The sequence below is a fragment of the Lissotriton helveticus genome, chromosome 8 (assembly GCF_964261635.1).
Source record: "Lissotriton helveticus chromosome 8, aLisHel1.1, whole genome shotgun sequence".
Taxonomy (NCBI): Eukaryota; Metazoa; Chordata; class Amphibia; order Caudata; family Salamandridae; genus Lissotriton; species Lissotriton helveticus.
Window position 1 is genome coordinate 1,239,601,684 of NC_136069.1, and position 19,357 is coordinate 1,239,621,040.

General features: G+C 47.6%; 1 protein-coding gene across 1 annotated transcript in view; it reads right to left on the bottom strand.

Moving 5' to 3' along the window:
- RP2 (RP2 activator of ARL3 GTPase) overlaps nucleotides 1-19,357 on the bottom strand; it is a 145,494-nt gene that overhangs the window by 25,998 nt on the left and 100,139 nt on the right. Inside the window, exon 4 of the mRNA XM_078658219.1 lies at nucleotides 11,844-11,929. Coding sequence (XP_078514345.1) covers nucleotides 11,844-11,929 — 86 coding nt within the window. The remainder of the gene's footprint in view (nucleotides 1-11,843; nucleotides 11,930-19,357) is intronic.

The window sequence follows — 19,357 nt, forward strand, 5'->3', positions numbered from 1 at the left end:
CACGGTAATAAGTGATGGTCCTGGAGCAACAGAGATACTGGGGGTTGGCTCAAGAGGCACCGGTTGGCATATGGGTGGAAAGTTCGAGCCCATGGGTTTATTAGCGGGGGAAGGAATGAAAAGCGTCCTGCTTGAGAATTGACTGGGTTCAGCTATGCTAAGTGCCTTGGGGTTAATATCACGGGCTGGGGGTATATTAATCTCATTTGTGGGAGATGCTTCTGGGGCACTCCCCTCTTCGGCCACCAGTCAGTCTACCATTTCTAGACTACTGTATCTATTAAAGGTAGATGGGTAGGCAGGATAGTGTGTTCTGTGGGGGCCAGGAAATCCTCTCCTATATCTGCCATCCCCCCCCTCCTTCTTGTGACAGTTTCCCAACTAGCCTCATCCCCATATAAGGGGAGCTGCTCTGCTTGTCTGCCCCTATGTTGTGAGTGGGCAGTTCTCTCCCTATGGCAATTTCCCCAACCCTCCAGCAACTCTTGATGGTGCCCCCATCTATAGTCCTCAGAGTCGTACAAATTTGAGGGATAGAAAAATGAGAGGGGGAGTGGTTGAATAGTACTGCCAAAATCCTCATCGGAAGCCCAGGTGCAAATGTACGCGGCTGTATTTGGGTCTCTAAAAGTGACCAATATACAGTCTCCCCTGATAGATTTGCTAGTATGGCCCACCCACGTTACCCTCCTAGCCATGGAAATATCACTGGTTGTTCCTCTCGGAAGTGGTCTATTTACCGAGAGCCAGTTGATGACTTTATTTTTCAATGAATTGGCGGATTCGAGGGTAGGAGAATTTAATTCGGGGACCCCCGCCAATACTAGGGTGTAAGGTGCCGCCTCTGGTGGGAGATGTATAAATTTTGGTCTCCGGTTCATATTTGATTTCTCCCCAGGAGGAGGTGGTTGGCCCTTGATGTTAGGCTGAGGGGAAACATTCTCTTTCAGTGGTGGAATTTTTTTTGAAGTAGCAATGGCTGGTTGCTGGTTTGGGTTGGGTGCCTTGTTAGCCAGGGGTGGTTGCGAGGCTTTATTTTGCTTGGTTTGCGAACTTTTAGGGGGATTTACAGGTGGGAGTAAGTTGTTTGTTGCTGTGGGGGGTCCACTGCCCTTAGTGTGCATTGGGCCCAGTGCATCTTCTACTGTAATTGTCCCACTATTATTGATTTTCCTTGAATCGGCCAGTTGGATGGTTGCCCTTTCGATGTTTACTAATCTAGCTTCTATCTTGATCAGTCTAGCCTCAAGGGGACTCAGTAGGGACCTAAGAAGTGTTCCTATGTCCTCCAGTGTGATGTCATCGGAGGTAGTATCTAAAGGCGCGTTGGTAGTGGCCTCTGATGGTGGGGTAGGATTGGTCAGTCTAGGAGTAATTGGACCTCCCCTCCTACCTGGCCTAGTGGCCGGGGTAGCTCCCTTCCCCCCCTTGTCTCTAGGTTGAGTAAGTTTGGGAGAATCAGTCCTAATGTGTTCTTTATTTTGTTGTCCCTGCTTCTTCTTTTGTATTGCCCCTTCTCTAGCCCCCCTGTTGCAATCGCTATTACATTCTGTGATTAAGGCTGCCTCAGTGTTCTGTGATGGTATCGGTTGGATGATGGGTAAGGCCATGAGGCTAATATCCTCAAGGTCACTCGGGGCTTCAATGGTAGAATCTGGGTTAATGGTTGGAGAACCAGGTAATAGATGTGTTACCTGGTCGGTCTTGCCGTTGGTCAGCAAACCGGGTCTCTCTTCTGGGGTTCTGGCTTGGTCCATTGGTCCGAGTGAAGATCTCCTTACCCAGTCTATCTCTTGGGAGATTCTACGCTCCAGTACCTGGATTTCTTCGATTAGTAGAGATCCCGCTTTAGCAAAATAGGTGTCAATTGGACCTTTGGCGGCCCCAGCTTCGGCTAGGGAAGATGTTTTACTCCGGGTTTTCCTAATACTCATTTTAGTTAATTTCGTTGTCCTCACAGTAGCGGAACAAAGAGGCGGGGTCCGGACCGGACTCTCACGTTCTCGAACGGCCTCAAACGGCGCGCTCTTTGCCCGGTCTTCGCCCCGTGCTCCGCCCCGCGCGCGTCCCGCGTCGCGGTAGAGCTGGAGCCAGCAAAGAAGGAGGAGGTTGGGGGCGTGGCCGCCGGGGGAAGAGGCAGCAGCTGTGTACAGCTGAGGCTGCTGGACCTCGCAGTCCCCCGGTAGGCTCCAGACGCTATCACTGGCTTTAACCTCTACCTGGGAGCGCGTTTGCACTCCACCGACTGTGGAGCCGCTCACACCAGGGAGGACGGGGCAGGAAGCGGTGAGAGGCACCCGCGGAGCGGGTGTCGCGAAAGGTGGCAGAAAATACGGGGAAACACGCAGGTCAGGTCTTTAGTCCTCACAAGGCGAACAAGAGAATCCCAAGGTGCAGGAAGCGCCCACTCAGCCAGATCCAGGCAGAGTTATCCACGGAGGCTGGGGGCGTGGCCGCCGGGGGCAGAGGCAGCAGCTGTGTACAGCTGAGGCTGCTGGACCTCGCAGTCCCCCGGTAGGCTCCAGACGCTATCACTGGCTTTAACCTCTACCTGGGAGCGCGTTTGCACTCCACCGACTGTGGAGCCGCTCACACCAGGGAGGACGGGGCAGGAAGCGGTGAGCGGCACCCGCGGAGCGGGTGTCGCGATAGGTGGCAGAAAATACGGGGAAACACGCAGGTCAGGTCTTTAGTCCTCACAAGGCGAACAAGAGAATCCCAAGGTGCAGGATACAATTACAATGGGAGATATGGTGTGGCTGCACCCAAGGCTTAGCCCGGGTACCACCTTGCGGGCCAAGCAGCAGCGCTCATGGAGGACTGCATGCCATTCGCGGTTTATTTCTTCCGTTACCGGTAAACACCATGTGTTTCCCAGCACTCTACTGAGACTTACAATATGACGGGTATCTAACCAAACGCCCCTGTCATTAATAAAATTATTAACTTTCCTGCAAGTGTCTCTTGGAAAAATCTACATTTCTCAAATAAATGTGATGTGGGTTTGTGTGTCATGCCTGAGCTGCACGGGGGCAGTTGGAGCGCTAGCTACGGGAGTACTTTACTAAACAGGATAAATGAGCACAAAAGATGTGTTTGCTTATCTGAGGTTTCGCAGGCGGGATCGGCAGGAGTGTTTGTAAATATAGCCGGCTAAGCGAGGTGCCGAAGGACTGTGGCGGGGACAAGTGAAGTAAAACAATAGCTGTTTTAAAATGGATCCGTGCAATCCAGTCAGAAATATGAGCAAAGTTTGAAAGTCTCTGAGTGGAGAAATCAGGTGCAGGCAGAAGGAAGTAGGTGGGGAAGTCCGCCAAGAGGATGAATTGTTCTGTTTGCTTGTTTTCAGAGGGTGATCTTGTTAAAAGGGAGGAATTTATGGGGCAGTTTTTGGTGGGATCTTATCGCGTATTCTGAGTGGAGTCACAGCGCTGCTCGCGTGCCCGCCTCGCAGTTGGAGGATGTAAGTGGTGGTGTGTATGTGAGGGAGAGATGGCTGGCACCAGTTTTAAGGACTCCTCCAAGAATAAAGGCTGCCTGGGCGGGGGCTAATGGCATCAGAGAGGCGGCCAGAATGCCCTACAGGTGGAGCGGGCGTGTCTCTGCGTAAACATGGGGCGTGGGCAGCCTCATTACGGGGGCGGAGGGTTTAAACCAGGCATAGTGGAAGAGTGCACCCCATCATTTTCGCGACTGGCTCTGGCTGGTGGGGGCGGAGGGGTGGGGGGGCGAGGGGAGGGCAGGGATTCCAAGCCTCCATCCTGTCAGCTAGACTCACTGTCTCCGTCTGAAAACATGCTGCTGCTCACAGCAAGGAACAACGAGAAGCACAGCTCCGAGATCTCCTTCATACCCCGTGCATAATGTTGGTTACAACAACATCAGACAAGACAAACAATGTATCCAATTATATCAGTTACATGAAAGAGTCGTAAAAAGCCCCTTTCCTCCGAAAATGTCACCAGATGTTTTCCTGCAGCATAACTGTGGGTTTATGAAAACTGTAAAACATCCGGTTTTAAAGGCGGAGAGGCAAAAAAGCAGTTCGAGAACAAATCTGCGGCTCGAAGAGTAATGTGTTTGCTGTTTTGTGAGGACCTATAAAGTAAGAGGGAGAGCACCGGCCAGCAGCTCAACGCCATGTAAAGAAGCTGGAAAACAGTGTTCTCCCACCAGATAAAGCCCACTGTGTAAAGCCGCAAGTAAAAGATCCAGTCTGGATGGGCTGTCCGAGAAGGAGACAGGGCAGTAACAAAGACGCCTCATTTTCAATCGGAGGCCAACGTTTACCATAATCGATGGCGCTAGCCAATCAGAATGATGAGCGGAGCTTCAAGTCCACTTGTGAAATCTCCTCGATTACAAGCCTCGCAGAGCGAGCAGCACATGCGCGCTGCAACGCAGGTCTGTGAGACCTAAAAACGAATGTGATGGGTTCACAAGACTGGAAGGCATCACCCCAGTGTCAGAGGAAAATAGTTAAATGTGTTTCCAAAACTAAGTGTGATATTAGGCTTCAGAGGAGATGGAATGTGTATTTATCCTTTTATTCTGAAGTCTCTAGCCACTTCAGAGAGCAGCAGAGTTAGATAAACCTTGTGCCAATATAAATAGTAGCAACAAATATGAATCCAATCAATTACAAGGTTGGAGTCCATCTAATATTTTGCATTCACATCACCGTTCTTCACTGAGTTTAGTTGGAGAGTTTGGGGTTATTCGTACTTCGTACAAATCATCAATGTATGACGGGTTGAGGGACAGATACAGTAGACTGATTCCACAAAGGTATTTAATTTATCCTCTAGCACCCAAATACAATTTGGTTTTAATTGATTTGGGGTACAGCACCTTCATATCAGGAAGGTGAATAGCGAGTGGAGTAAATAACAATCAGAACACATTAACTGCAGGATTTGGTGCTCAGAGAGAAAGACTCTGAACCATCTAAAATGCATAGCCACATCAGATGGATTTCTATTTTTAAAAAAAGACTGTTGAAACCTAACTGCATAATAAATGGTGGGCGTAACTGCAACTGCAAGGAAGCAAATTAATGTTTTGATTCATGGACTACAAATGAAGTCTGAGATTGTGTATTGTGTTTTCTTGAATCGGCTAGCTACTTTTTAGAGCGGGCAAATGATTATTATTAAATACATTGTGATCTAACCAGCAAGTTATAAATTACTGTACTGGACTTTTTTCTGACTAACATTATTTTAGCTGCTGTACATTGACCCAGACCGGGTCTAATTTTGCTTTCATTGCAGTTTTACTATTGGTTTAAAATTCTAAATTACGATGCAGATTGACATATTACGTGATAGCATCTGCTGGCTAATATTTAATGACAACTGATATTTATGCAATTTTTATTTTGAGTTAGATTTTATGTCGAAAAATATGCTGTTTTGTGTGAAACAGCTGTTAGTCTCGAACTCAAAAAGTGTTAAAATTAAACTAGAACATACTTAGAGGTATCCAAAAATAGTACCAGGAGTCTGCAATACATCCAAAATTGCACTGTAGGATATTTTTTAAGCCTTAAAAAACATGATCATGTGGCGTCAAATCTGCACTAATTTTATTGACAGCCCATCCACCACAGGATTGTTTTTCAGTCAGAATGTCCAGTGCATACAATCTTCTACGATAAGGCTCCTAATTTACTAGCATGTCTATTTTGATACAATACTCACCACCCGGTACATGAGATCTAGACTGCAGCTGAAATTTGCAGTTCCTAGAATCTTACACAAGAAGTGGGGTGCGAAAGCCACTTCAGTACTAAGGGGCACTTATTTAAAAAGCTTTGCCTTTGGAAATTAGGACTGAAGAATCCCTACTCAAGTTCTGAAAGAGACCTAGGACATTGCTCTTTAATATTTAAGGTAATGACAGTATTTATTTCTTCATAAATGATTTTGGTAGCACCAAGAGACTCCTCGTGAGCCTAAGTGTGTTTTAATAACTAAAACACATTTAAATTAAATGAGCTGGAGTGTGTTTACATTGTGAATTCACTTATTGCTCCCATTACCAGGCTCTCTGCTACCTGGAATTTAATTTATTTTAAGCCTAATTATTTTCAAGTGTGCTGCATCAGTTGGGTGTTTCTGCTGCAAGAGGTAGTAAGTGATATGGAGTTCTCTACTGTTGTTCTCATGATGCTTACATATCAACCAGATTTGTTTCATATTGCCTGTGGAAAGTATGAACAAGTTAATTACCTTTGGAAATGCTTTTTCTGGTAGATATTCTACCTACCTGCAGCTTCTCACCTTTATAATACTCCCAGATATTAGTCTGGATCAGGAGGATTTTTCCAGCAATGAGCCCACACCTCAGTAGGAGGCGCCACGTGGCTAAGTGGTGATTCTATACATAGCCGTATATAAGTGGCACCCCTGTGAACGGATGTCAGTGTCTCAATATTTCCCCTTCCTTCCTCAGATGCAGAGCACTTCAAAGAAATGGTCAGTGGCAGTGTACTGAACTCCTTAAGATGGTAAGAATTCCACTTCACAGAACTGGGAGAAGGGAGGGCAGACAGAAATCTGGAGTTAGAAAGAGGATCCACCAGAAGAGCAGATTCCTCACCTTGTGAATATCTTTTGAAGGATGAGGCAGATCAAAGAAGGTTGGGAGAGTCCTAGCTAGTCCAACAGGAAAGGGTGTCACCATCTTCAGTAGAAACATAGTTCAAGTCCTTAACACGAGTTTGTCCAAAAAAAGGCGGTATGGGGGGGCTGGACCAAAAGGGCCTGAAGTTCACTAACCTGATGTGTGACATTATCACAACCAGTAAGTCCGGTTTTATGGTGAGTAGGTGCAATGGACAACTAACTGTGCATTGGTTCAAAAGGGGTACACATCAGAAAAGTGAGAACAAGACTTAAGTCCCATTTAATATCACAAAGAGTTTAGGCAGAAATATACATTGTAAACATTTCAAGAAATGCATCACAAGCAGTGATTTGAACAAGGAAGGTTGGTCTGGCAAATGTAAAAGGCAAAGAAGGCCAAAAGGTAACCTTGGTACCAGGTGCCCAGAGCCAGCCTTGGTGGGCCAAAAACAAAGCAAACAACAACACATCCAACAGTTTTGCCTTTAACAGGTCTAACTGGCTGGTACTACACCAAGCCACAATCTTGTCCCAGTGCCCTGTATACACAGATTTCATGGAAGGGCACCCGGCTGCCAGGGCGATGTCAATGCCCTTGTGAGAAAGATCAAATGAGGATCAACTACATATGAAATGAATGCCAACCAATTCCTGTGGAATGCACAGAAACGGCATGCTTGGCAGGTTGAGGAACTAACAAAGAAACACAGTCATTGCTGCTAGCACAGCTATAGGATATGGAGAATAGCTTTCCTCAGGTGCATATGAAGTGTCTATGCAACTGGTCCCTTTCATGGATCTTCCCCGCCATCTCCAACGGAGCGAATCCAGATAACTCTCAAACTCCTGAGTGGTGTATGTAGCTACCTTTCCCTCCAAAGGCTTTGTATAGCATGCAGTGAGTTTCCTCTTAACTGTCTACCAGGGAATGAGGGCATTTCCATGGTATGGACTGTGTGCAGCTTCCTCCTCTTCCCGAAAAGCTACTCCATTGACCAACTCTCCCCTTTGCATACACAGCCTTCATGAACATTGCAATCAACTGATGGGTCTCTTTCTGAGCAGCTAGCTCCTTTTCCTGCAAGGCTGCCCCTCCTAGCTCCAGTGACCAAGCTTCTCCCTGGTATTCAAAGACTTTTTGTGATCAACTGGTCCCCTGGTTTGCAGCTACAGTGGGGACGGTTTCTGTGTGGGAAAGTGGGCCTGACACATTTGATTAGTTTTCTGCCGGACGCCAGGAATTCCAGACACTTGTTGCTCCTTTAGGTCATTTTACCAATGTTGGATTCAGTGCAATCATCATGCGGAAGATGGGCCACTGGAAGAAGGGGAGACTCTGTGGAGCGCACACAAGACATTTCTTGACCAGGGCCTCTTAAGTAGCAGGAAAATAGGTTGAAGAATAAGTTAAGTGCTACAAGCCTATTCACTTCCTACAGGCTTCTGACATAGATCAAAGCTGAATATTTCCCAGATTTAGAAGCAACAACCTATTTTTAATAAGTTCACCGAGCTAAACATAGTACTGCCTCTTACTGGAGATGTACCTGTGCTATGTTGGGAATATTGCTCTCCAGAGGGTTTGTGCCTTAAAGCCAGTGGAACACCGTGACTGGAAGGTCTATGTACGCAATGAACTCGGATCAAGTTTATAAGTTAAATATGTCACATAACCACCACATTTAGACACTGCGTTCTCCTAAGCAGTGAGAGGCTAGATGTGTCAATGTATACAAAACTAAAAAACACTTGCTATGGTCATCTACAACAAATCATATATGATACGGAAGTATTTTAAAGAGATAGACCAAAAAAAACATTCTGCGCGATGTATAAAAGTGTGCATGACAGTATTTATTTGCTGTGTTATGAGTACCTAGCTGCAGCATCTCAAAAGTTTGCATTGTATTTCGTGAGAGTTGGGGGGTGGGAAATGACACAAAGTGAAACACATGTTTCTGCTGTCATGAGATAGCAAATTAGTGGATGTGAAGGATGGATAACAAATATAATTTAAATATAATATAAACAACAGGCCATAGGGGCTTCACAATACGGAGTGGAGATCTTGGGCCACAAGGATACAGTGGCCCATACTCTAGTGAAAAATCGACTACTGCACCAGCTGACAGGCGTCCCTGTCAGCACCCCATTGCTTCCACTCTGGTTAGATATGGGTTTTCAGACGATCTCAAAAGGGATAGAAATTAGACCAATCCTCTATTGGAGGAGGCTCTGGGCCACTCCGAGCTTACATCATACCAACAGGAGTTGGAAGAAATCTTGGGTCTGCCAGGTTCTGACAAAATTGCATGAGTTAGATACATCACAGACAAACTGAGAAAGTCAGGTAATGGGATTTTGTGGGAAGACAAGATGACAGCAGGGTCTATTAGTAAGAATACCATCAAAGCCAATTATGGGCAGTACAAAATGAACCTAATACAGCCACAGCACTCCCTTGGGCCCCCTGACCGATGCTTTCCTCTCGGTGAAGGATGAGTTTAAGACGGAGCGGGTCCCTGATGGGATTGAACCTGCGGCAGCTAGGAAAATATACCTCCAGTTTCATTATGGCACCCATCCCTTGCTTTCCTTCACCTCAGGGTCTGTTCGGCCGCATGAAAGGGAAAGGTGGGCATTCCCCTCCTGTGGTGCAAGCAAGGGAACTGTGGAGCATGCACTGTTCTACTGCCCAACCTATGTGAAGGGGAAAATAAAATGGATATTCCCAGTATGCCGAATTTTAGGGGTTAAAAAACAGAGGCTCTTCATATTTTAAAATAAGACACAAGTCGAAGCATTATTTTTTGCTGTCTCCCGTTAACTTCTGATGATGGAGAGGACTAGCGCATGATGTCCAAGCTTAATGCTTAATTGATTTCTTTGTCTATCTGTTTGTACTTTATTACTGTTGGTGTCGTGAAGCTCGCGTGGTGCTGATCTGAGTATCGCAAACCGATTGACTAGGATGACTCTCTGCGACCATGGAAGTTTATTGGACGATCCTCCCTGGGTTTCAGTGTTTTCTCTTTCTTACTTTCTCTCTTTTTTTGACAGCAGCAGGCTGAGGCTGCTGCTCAGAAACTGGGAGATGGGAATGTACATTACACTGCACTTGTCTGGAACTAGCATTTAGCTGTTTTGTGGCTCTCCACTGGCGACATGGGAGCTGCGAACAATGGCGATGCTGGAGGCCGCCAGGTGCTCTCATCACCCTGCTTCCGTTGCTCACAGAAGTCCTGGCCTCCTTAGGCCACCGCCACATCACCCACGTGCACAGCTGCAGTGAGATGGACACAAGCATGAGGAAGGCCCAATGGCGATGCTGGAGGCCGCCAGGTGCTCTCATCACCCTGCTTCCGTTGCTCACAGAAGTCCTGGCCTCCTTAGGCCACCGCCACATGACCCACGTGCACAGCTGCAGTGAGATGGACACAAGCATGAGGAAGGCCCAACTATAACCCACCAATTAGAGTCAATGCCATGGGTAGGCAGTCAATTAGGATATCAGGAGCTCGCACAGGCTGGGCTATCAGGCTTACGTGGTCCCAAACTTTATGCTGATTGACGATCTGTGCCAGCAGGGCGGGGAGAAAAGGTTAAGACACCGAAAAACGTGTTTTTTTTTAAAGTATATATGCTCATCTGATTTGCATGAGAAATTTGGAATGTTGCAGCAATACGGAGAAACACCCAGAATGCGTTACTCTAGACTTCAATGAGGGTTACTTGGCAGGGGTGGGTCAGTTGTGATGGCCTGCCACCCTTGGAGGCTATATATCAGATCCTGCCTCCAACAGGGTGTCTGTGTGCCAGCAAGGACACACTAATGTAGTTTTGCAGTTGTGGCCTCTAGAGTTGCGGGGGACTGTGCTGCATGTTGCCCTTGTTGACCTCGATGTCTCTGAGAACTGCAGCAATGGCAACGAAAGAGATGAAAGTCCTGATTGGGTGGAGAAGGAGTCTGGTGTTGACTCAGAGGAAAACCTCTACTGATGCCCTGAAGAGGTCAAAATTGCTGGTGGAATTGCCTCATGGGAGTAGAAAGGCCTAATGAACGTGTTGACGCTTTGCTCTCTTTCAAGCACACCAAGGCTGAGTTGCCTTTAATCGCAAAGAAGGCAGGACCAGTCAAAAGGCATGTCTGTTAAAGATGCCTGGACATCCCAGGAGTAACATGTGGATCTCATCCTGGCGTGGTGAGTGACAGCCACACGTGTACCCATGGTATGTCCTAAGAAATCAGTTGTGCCTAGTCTTGAACATATTACAAATTTGTCGCATCAAAGCCATCCTGAATGGCCTGCGTGAGAGACGCCAGAAGGTCGTCTGGAATAGCTGCCAAATCCTAAGCCATGGGATCCCAAAGGGATCCCAAAGAGTATGGGTATAATGGCCAAGGAGACAGATGGCACTGACCGATTTAAAAACAAGGCTCATGGAGGAGAGCATCATTTCGCCAAAGGTCTCAATTTGTTTGGACCCACAAATGGGAGGAGGGGTATTGAAATAATTTGGGTTAACCCTGCTGGTTGAAGCTTGAATCCCAAACAGGGGTTGGCCCAAGTGCCCAAAAGGGTGTCAAGTAAGTGCCTCGTTGACATGTAACAGTGGGTTGGTGGGAACCTAACCTGGCTGCAATACTTCAGCTGGGACATCAGTTTTAACTTCCATGGTTGGCAGTTTTAAATCTAGTAATTCAGCTGTCCTACACATCACAACTGCGAAAAAAGCACTTTCCACTGTAGCAAGACGGACACAAAGCCAGTATCAGGCAAAGTGTCAATACCCCTGGCATCCTGGAACTCTCCGTACCAGCTGTAGTTCTAATACTGTGAAACATAATCGTCCCCTTCCGCAGAGCTGTCAGATCCTTGTCAAATATTGTTATGTACAGTGCAAGAACCTCCCTCCATCCTCAAAACATGTGCTTCGAAAGCACCTCAACCCATCGTAGAGAAGGTCTCTTAATCTGCAACTGGAAGGGCCTGTGCAACGTGGCACCTAGAAAATGTGAGACTGCAATTTGCCTGTAAAGGTGCCCCTCCTTACTGGCCAGGCATCCAATATGCTTTGATGAAGGTAAGGGGGATGAGTCAATTTTCAAGTGACCATTAAAAAAAGTAAGTACTTGCACCAGAATTTGTGTAGTATATTCCATCATATACAGAACCTTTACTTACAAACCCATTAGCACAGAAAATGGCTCACCTTGGTCCCACTAAATACTTCGTTCACAATGCTCTGGCATCCTTCAACTGCACCATTTCCATTAAACTCCAATGCAACAACAGGGCCTACGAAAAACAACAATGGTTCAGTTTGTTTAGTGGTTCGTCATTTAAAGTGTATTATATCATCTTAATTTTTCCTTTAAATAATGTATAACCAGACCTAAGGTTGGGTTCCATCAAACAAAGCTGTGAAATAAAAAAATGAAGTATCAAGCAATGTAAATGTCATCTCTCCCCTCCCTCCTTTTTTTGGGAAATGGGGTCTGAGAAGTGGAAACAATGGTACACAACAAATAAGCGATATATCACAGATTGCACAAATCTCACTGCCATTACCAATGACAGTACCAAATACACTTATGATGAGTAGGTCTATAATCCAAAAAGATGCCCATGCTGCTTGCCTTGACTCGGTTTGGAGAAGATCCATGTGCACAGTTGTGTTGACTACACGACATTCCGGATTTCACACACACTTTTTTAAAACTTTGTTTGTAATAAGTCACCATCGCTGCAGTGACTGGCGCTATTTTACCAACATCATGGGGGTCGCAAATTGAGAAGCACAGCAAGCAAGCCAAGCCATTAATGCATTTCCAGGGGTATTGATCCAGGAAGGTATGTTAAAAAAAACTCCTGTCATTATTGAGAAACGTGCATATTTCCCCACAACTTGTAGTCAAAACTGAAAAACATATAGTGTGGAACACGACCAGCGCAGCTCAAAATTATTTGGTGAATATGCGGTTTTCCTCATCCCTAGTTTCAAAAATGCCACTCCCTGATCTTAGTGTCACTACTGAACAGACGCCCAACAAGTCATTCACTAAGATGGGGCTTCAATGCTGGTGGAATCTTTTTTTCTTAATCATGTGTTCATGGCGTTAGAATATTTAAGAAAGAAGGCAGACTGAAATGCACTTTACATAGGATTGCTTTTCCGATTTCGATAGCACATTACAGTCTCTCCTGATAGAATTCCCAGCCCAACCCAAAGTGTTCTAAGGCAGTTGGTGAAGATGGTGAGTGTGTACGTTGCTGAAGCAATACAGTAATGCTATTGGGATAAGGATGCCCAAGTCTGAAGAGCTCAATGAAAAACTGGTAAATGATGCTGCCAACTGCTTTGAGGACGAATGGCCCAGCGTCTCTATGCTCATAAAAAACAAATTAGAGGTGCAGAATTGTGCAATTTAAATATTTGCCTAGGCTATACCACCCAAGGAAACTACATTAAATCAACAGTAACCCCTTAACTGCTGAGACTTTTTCACCCCATTGCTGAGCCCTTTTTTGGCCATTTGGAGTAGTCTGTGCTTAGGCCTCCATAACATTTTTCCATATAAAGGTGTCCATGCCAAACTTGCGACCCCCCCGCACTATCAGGGAGATTCTAAAGGTAAGCAGGTTTTGTGGTTTCCCAAGGAGAGGAGCAAGAAAATAGCAACAATATTGCTGAATCTTGGGTTTTTTTGTGGGGAAATTGGGAAAAAGAGCCCTGCAAAAAAGTGTCTGTTTCTTTCCTAAAAATGGCATCAACAAAAGGTTTACTGTGCCAAAGACACTACCTTCCCAGCTTTCAGGAACATGCAGAGCGGAGTTAAAAAAAAAAATTTTGGGCACTTTTCAAAGAGGTAGCCCATTTCTCTTCATTTGGGTGCTTTGAACATACAACCAAGTTTGCGGTGAACACCTGCCTGAAACCCATGAGTGATCCCAAAAAGCTATAGATTCCTGAAAAGTAGACAGAATTCTGAATTCAGCAAAGGGTCATTTGTGTAGATACCTCCTATTGAAAATGAGTTGGACAAAACAGCCTTTTGTGACAATGTTTTCGCCTGTAACTTCAGGTCACGATAGCCAATTTACAAAAGCAATATACCATTATATCCAGCTAGATCCTTCTGGTTCCGAGGATATATAGGGTTTGAAGGTTGTCAAAGAACCAGACGTACCCAGAGCCAAAACAGCTCCACCTTACAATGCTTTTTCATAGTGTACCGAGTACAGAGCAATTTACTTGGTAGAAGGTAGAGTAAAAAATGGGTATGAAGGAAACCTATGTACCCTTGATATGTACACCAGATACAGAGTTTAGAAACTGGTTATTTGTACATCTCTGATTTTGTGGGTACCCATACTAGCAAGTGATTCAGAGAGAATTAAAAAAAAAAAGACAACTTTTTTACTCACTCGTTGACATTTGGAAAGCACAAGGTAATGGCAAATTTTCTACAATTCTATGTCCTAACATGTCTCCCGATACAAATGGTATCTTACTTGTGTGTGTAAGCCTAGTGTCTGCAACAGGAAAGGCCCCAAATTGCAAAATGAACACATTTTTCCACTGAATATGTAGCCTTTTTTTGCAATGTGGGTAGCTGTGGATTTTGGGCCCACGCACAGCCAGTAAAGAGGAAAACCAAGCACACCTGTGCACTTTTGAAAAATAAATGCCCGGGGGAATCCAGGGTGGGGTGACTTGCGTGGCTCTCCTCATGTTTTCGTCACCAGAAGCCCTTGCAAACCTCAAACCTTAGCTAAAAACACACATTTTACTCACATATCTTTGCAGGAAACTTCTGGAATCTGTGAGGATCCACAAATTTCGTACCACCCAGCATTCCCCCAAGTGTCCCGATAACAATGGTACCCCACTTGTGTGGTTGGGCCAAGACACTGACACAAAAGACCCTAAAACGCTACATGTAAAAATCAGAGACGGGGTAGCTACTGTATTTGAGGCCGTGCTTGGCCGGCACCCACTGAAACCTACCAACCACTGACATTTTTGAAAACTAGACACCTAGGTAATTAGAGGGTGGTGTGCCTTGTGTGCATCACACAAGATTTTCTTATCCACAATGCCCTGCAGACCTCAAATGTTGTCTAAATACATGCACGTTCTGCACATTACTGTGATGGAAAATTCCAGAATCAGCAGGAATCCCCTAAATTCCTACCACCCAGCGACACCCCACTTTTCCCAATGAAAACGCAGCCCTCCTGTGTGACTGAGCCTAGTACCTGTAACGGAAACCAGCCAAACAAACGTCAATGGGAGTCCCCACAGGAGCAGGGAGAGCGGGTGAGGGCAAGCAGCAGCACGGAGGTAGGGAGGGCATGGGCAAGCAGCAACACAGTTGACCAGCAGCAACATGGAGGGAGGGAAAGAGGGAGGGTGGGCGGTGGCAAGTAGCAACACGGAAGGAAGGCATACTGCAACACAAAGGGAGGGGGTGGGGGCAAGCAGCAACACCTGAGGGAGGGCAGGTGGGTGCAAGCAGCAACACTTGAGGGAGGGCGGGTGGGGGCAAGCAGTAACACCTGAGGGAGGGGCAGGTGGGAGCAAGCAGCAATCAATCAATCAATCAATCAAAGCATTTATATAGCGCACTACTCACCCGGAGGGTCTCAAGGCGCTGGGGGGGTGGGGGGTCCGCTACCGCTCGAACAGCCAGGTCTTGAGCTGCTTCCTGAAGGCGAGGTGGTCTTGGGTCAGGCGGAGGTGGGCCGGGAGGGAATTCCAAGTCTTGGCGGCCAGGTAGGAGAAGGACCTTCCTCCTGTGGTATCTCTTCGGATGCGGGGGACGGCGGCGAGGGCGTGGCTGGTCGATCGAAGCTGGCGTTTGGGAGCGTAGAAGTTGAGGCGGCTGTTTAGGTATCCTGGGCCTTGGTTGTGTAGGGCTTTGTGTGCGTGGGTGAGGAGCCGGAAGGTGATTCTTTTGTTGACCGGGAGCCAGTGCAGATCTCTCAGGTGTCCGGATATGTGGCTGCGGCGGGGGATGTCCAGGATGAGTCGTGCTGAGGTGTTCTGGATCCGCTGGAGTCTCTTCTGGAGTTTGGCGGTGGTTCCGGCGTAGAGGGAGTTGCCGTAGTCCAGTCGGCTGGTGACGAGGGCCTGGGTGACCGTCTTCCTGGTCTCGGTGGGGATCCACCGGAAGATCTTACGTAGCATGCGCAGGATGTTGAAGCACGACGAGGAGACGGTGTTGACTTGTCTGGTCATGGAGAGGGAGGAGTCCAGGATGAAGCCCAGGTTGCGTGCGTGGTCTGTTGGTTTGGGTGCGCTGCCCAGGGCGGGGGGCCACCAGGAGTCGTCCCAGGCGGAGGGTGAGGATCCCAGGATGAGGACTTCCGTCTTGTCCGAGTTCAGTTTCAGGCGGCTGTTCGACATCCATTTGGCTAAGTCTGTCATCCCTTCGTGCAGGTTGGCTCTGGCGGTGGCGGGGTCGTTGGTGAGGGAGAGGATCAGCTGGGTGTCGTCGGCGTAGGAGATGATGTTGAGGTTGAGCTGGCGTGCGATGGGGCTCATGTAGACGTTGAAGAGTGTTGGGCTGAGCGAGGAGCCTTGGGGAACGCCGCAGATGACTTCGGTGGCCTCCGATCTGAACGGGGGGAGGCGAACTCTCTGTGTCCTTCCGGCGAGGAAGGAGATGATCCAGTCCCGTGCCTTCTCCTGGATGCCGACGTTGCTGAGGCGCTGTACTAGGGTACGGTGGCAGACAGTGTCGAAGGCCGCGGAGAGGTCCAGGAGGATGAGGGCCGCTGTTTCTCCGTTGTCGAGCAGGGCTCGGATGTCATCGGTAGCTGCGATCAGGGCGGTCTCGGTGCTGTGGTTGGCCCGGAAGCCGGACTGCGAGAGGTCGAGGGAACCATTCGTTTCGAGGAAGGCGGACAGCTGCTTGTTGACGGTCTTCTCGATGACTTTGGGGATGGGCGGGTGGGGGAAAAGCAGCAACACCTGAGGGAGGGCGGGTGGGGGCAAGCAGCAACATCTGAGGGAGGGCAGGTGGGGGCAAGCAGCAACACCTGAGGGAGGGCGGGTGGGGGCAAGCAGCAACACCTGAGGGAGGGCGGGTGGGGGCAAGCAGCAACACCTGAGGGAGGGCGGGTGGGGGCACGCAGCAACACCTGAGGGAGGGCAGTTAGGGTCAAGCAGCAACACCTGAGGGAGGGTGGGTGGTGGCAAGTAACAACACCTGAGGGAGAGTGGGTGGGGGTAAGCAGAATCACCTGAGGGAGGGTGGGTGGGTTTAAGCCGTATCACCTGAGGAAGGGTGGGTGGGGTAAGCCGTATCACCTGAGGGAGGGTGGGTGGGGGCAAGCAGCAACACCTGAGGGAGGGCGGATGGGGGCAAGCGGCAACACCTGAGGAAGGACAAGCAGCAGCACAGAGGGAGGGTGGGTGGGGGCAAGCAGCAGTACAGAGGGAGGGTGAGTCAGGGCAAGCAACCACCTGGAGGGAGGGCGGGTGGGGGCAAGCAACCACCTGGAGGGAGGGTGGGTGGGGGCAAGCAACCACCTGGAGGGAGGGCGGGTGGGGGCAAGCAACAACCTGGAGGGAGTGGGATAGTTGCAAGCAACACAGAAGAGGGAGGGCTGGCAGATGGGGGCATGTAAATTGGACAAGGGAGGGAAGGACACAGTGGTTTGAGAAGCGCATGCATAGTACATGAGGGAGCCAACTAAAAAATAATCAGACGTTGACACACAAGAATGTGTCTGATCCGCTACTATAGGAGGACTGCATGTAAGCCTTCTTAGAGCTGACGAAGTCTTTATCATGCCCTCGGTCTAGGAATTCCAAATTACATTAAAGAGTTTATTCTGTTTTGCAGTGAGAAGGAAGGGTGCACTCTCTCAGTGCTTGCACAAACAAATGGCACTTCCCAAAGGCCAGTAGCCCAGTTTTCAGCCACACTTGACCCGGTAGCTACAGGGTTGCCAGATTGAGGGCACTAAGACGCACCCCCTTACTAGCAGCCACCTCAACCAAGTGTGAGTAAATCATATTGATGGCAGATAACATTACTTTAAAGAGGTGTTCTAGCTTAAACCCTGCTACATTATTGTCATTACGTGAAACGGAAGTGGATATTGGGGGATGAGGCTTGGGGGTGGGGGATTGTGCAAAACTGTGTCCATTTGACTTAACTGTGCCCCAAGACAAGACCTGATATCACAGATGATCCCCTTCCAGAGCCTGATTATGTATTGTTTGTGGATGGCTCATGCTGGAGAGATGTTGGGGACATTTAAAAGCTGTTTATGCCGTCTTTACCTTAGAAGCTGTATTGGAAGCCTTTTGGCTACGTGGTTTGACCTCTGCCCAAGTGGCTGAGTTGGGCCCTCTTACCAGAGCTTTCTGTCTCACAGACCAAATGAAAGTTAACATTTACACTGCAAGTCAGTATGACTATACTGTTGTCCATCACATCAGACAGTTGTGGTCACAAAGAGGGTTTGGTTTATGACATATTGTAGGTCTCCAATCCAGAATAGGAAATATATCAATAGATTGCTGAAAGCATTGCAAATGCTTCTGAGAATAACAGTTGTGAGATGCACAGGACACAGAAGTGGAAATTATTAAGTCACTGCTCAAAATTAGTATGCTGAGGAAGTTGCTCTGTATTGCACTCACGGGTCGTTTGCATTCAATTGAGAATATTCAAATGAATCTGAAAATGAGACCAACTTAAACTTGCTGTTAACCTTTGCTGAAACATGGGAGGAGGAAGTCAGACGACAGCGGGAGGACGCACCAGAGAATGAGCAGTAGGGATGAGTCAGAGCAGGTTGTGTGAAGAAGGGAGTTGAGATTTTGGTTTCTGCTGATGGAAGACCTGAATTGCCAAACTGTTTACTGCCACCTATGGTCAGATATTTTCATGGTCCCACACATATAGAGAGGGATGCAATGTTGAGATTGTTTAGGCAGAACTGGTTTCACCCCAGTTTTAGAGTGATGGCAGAGAATGTGTCATCATTGCGTTACCTGTCAGAAATTGACTGTAGGGAGGAGGACACCAGTATTGTTGAGTCACATAAAGAGATCTGGAAACCTACCATTAGTAGGATGCAGTTGGATTTCTTTCATCAAGATGCCTGTGTGGAATGGGCTGTAATACGTCCTGGTTGTGGTGTGTATCTTTTCTTGCTGAGTGGAAGCCTACCCTACGAGGAGAAATGACAACCCCACTGCAGCCAAGCTAGTGCTATGAGAATTAATACCTAGGTTCAGATTTACGGTGTCTCTCGAGTCAGTCGGCGGAGCCCATTTAAACCATCAGGTTCTGAGAATGCTGTGTGCAACCTTGCAAACAGAATAGTGACTGCACTGTGGTTATCGACCTGAAGCATCCAAAATTGTAGAACAGATAAATAGGGGTTTGAAATCTCGCCTTGTCAAAGTGTGTGTCTATATCTCTGAAAGGGCCGAATGTCTTGCCCTTGATGTTGATGAGTCTCCGGACTACTCCTGATCGAATAACAGGATTGCCGCTTCATGATGGAGGAGAGCCACGAGGTTGCTTGCCATGCCTGCAAATAAAACATGTCAATATTTCAGATGGTATGGTTTTTGACTACTGCAAGGGACTGGTTGATCTGGGGGTTTTGTCTCTCACAACGTTGAAACTGCAACTGTCCTCCCGAACCAGGAACAGTCTCATAACTTTAGTCTTGGAGGGTGGGTTTCGGGGAAGA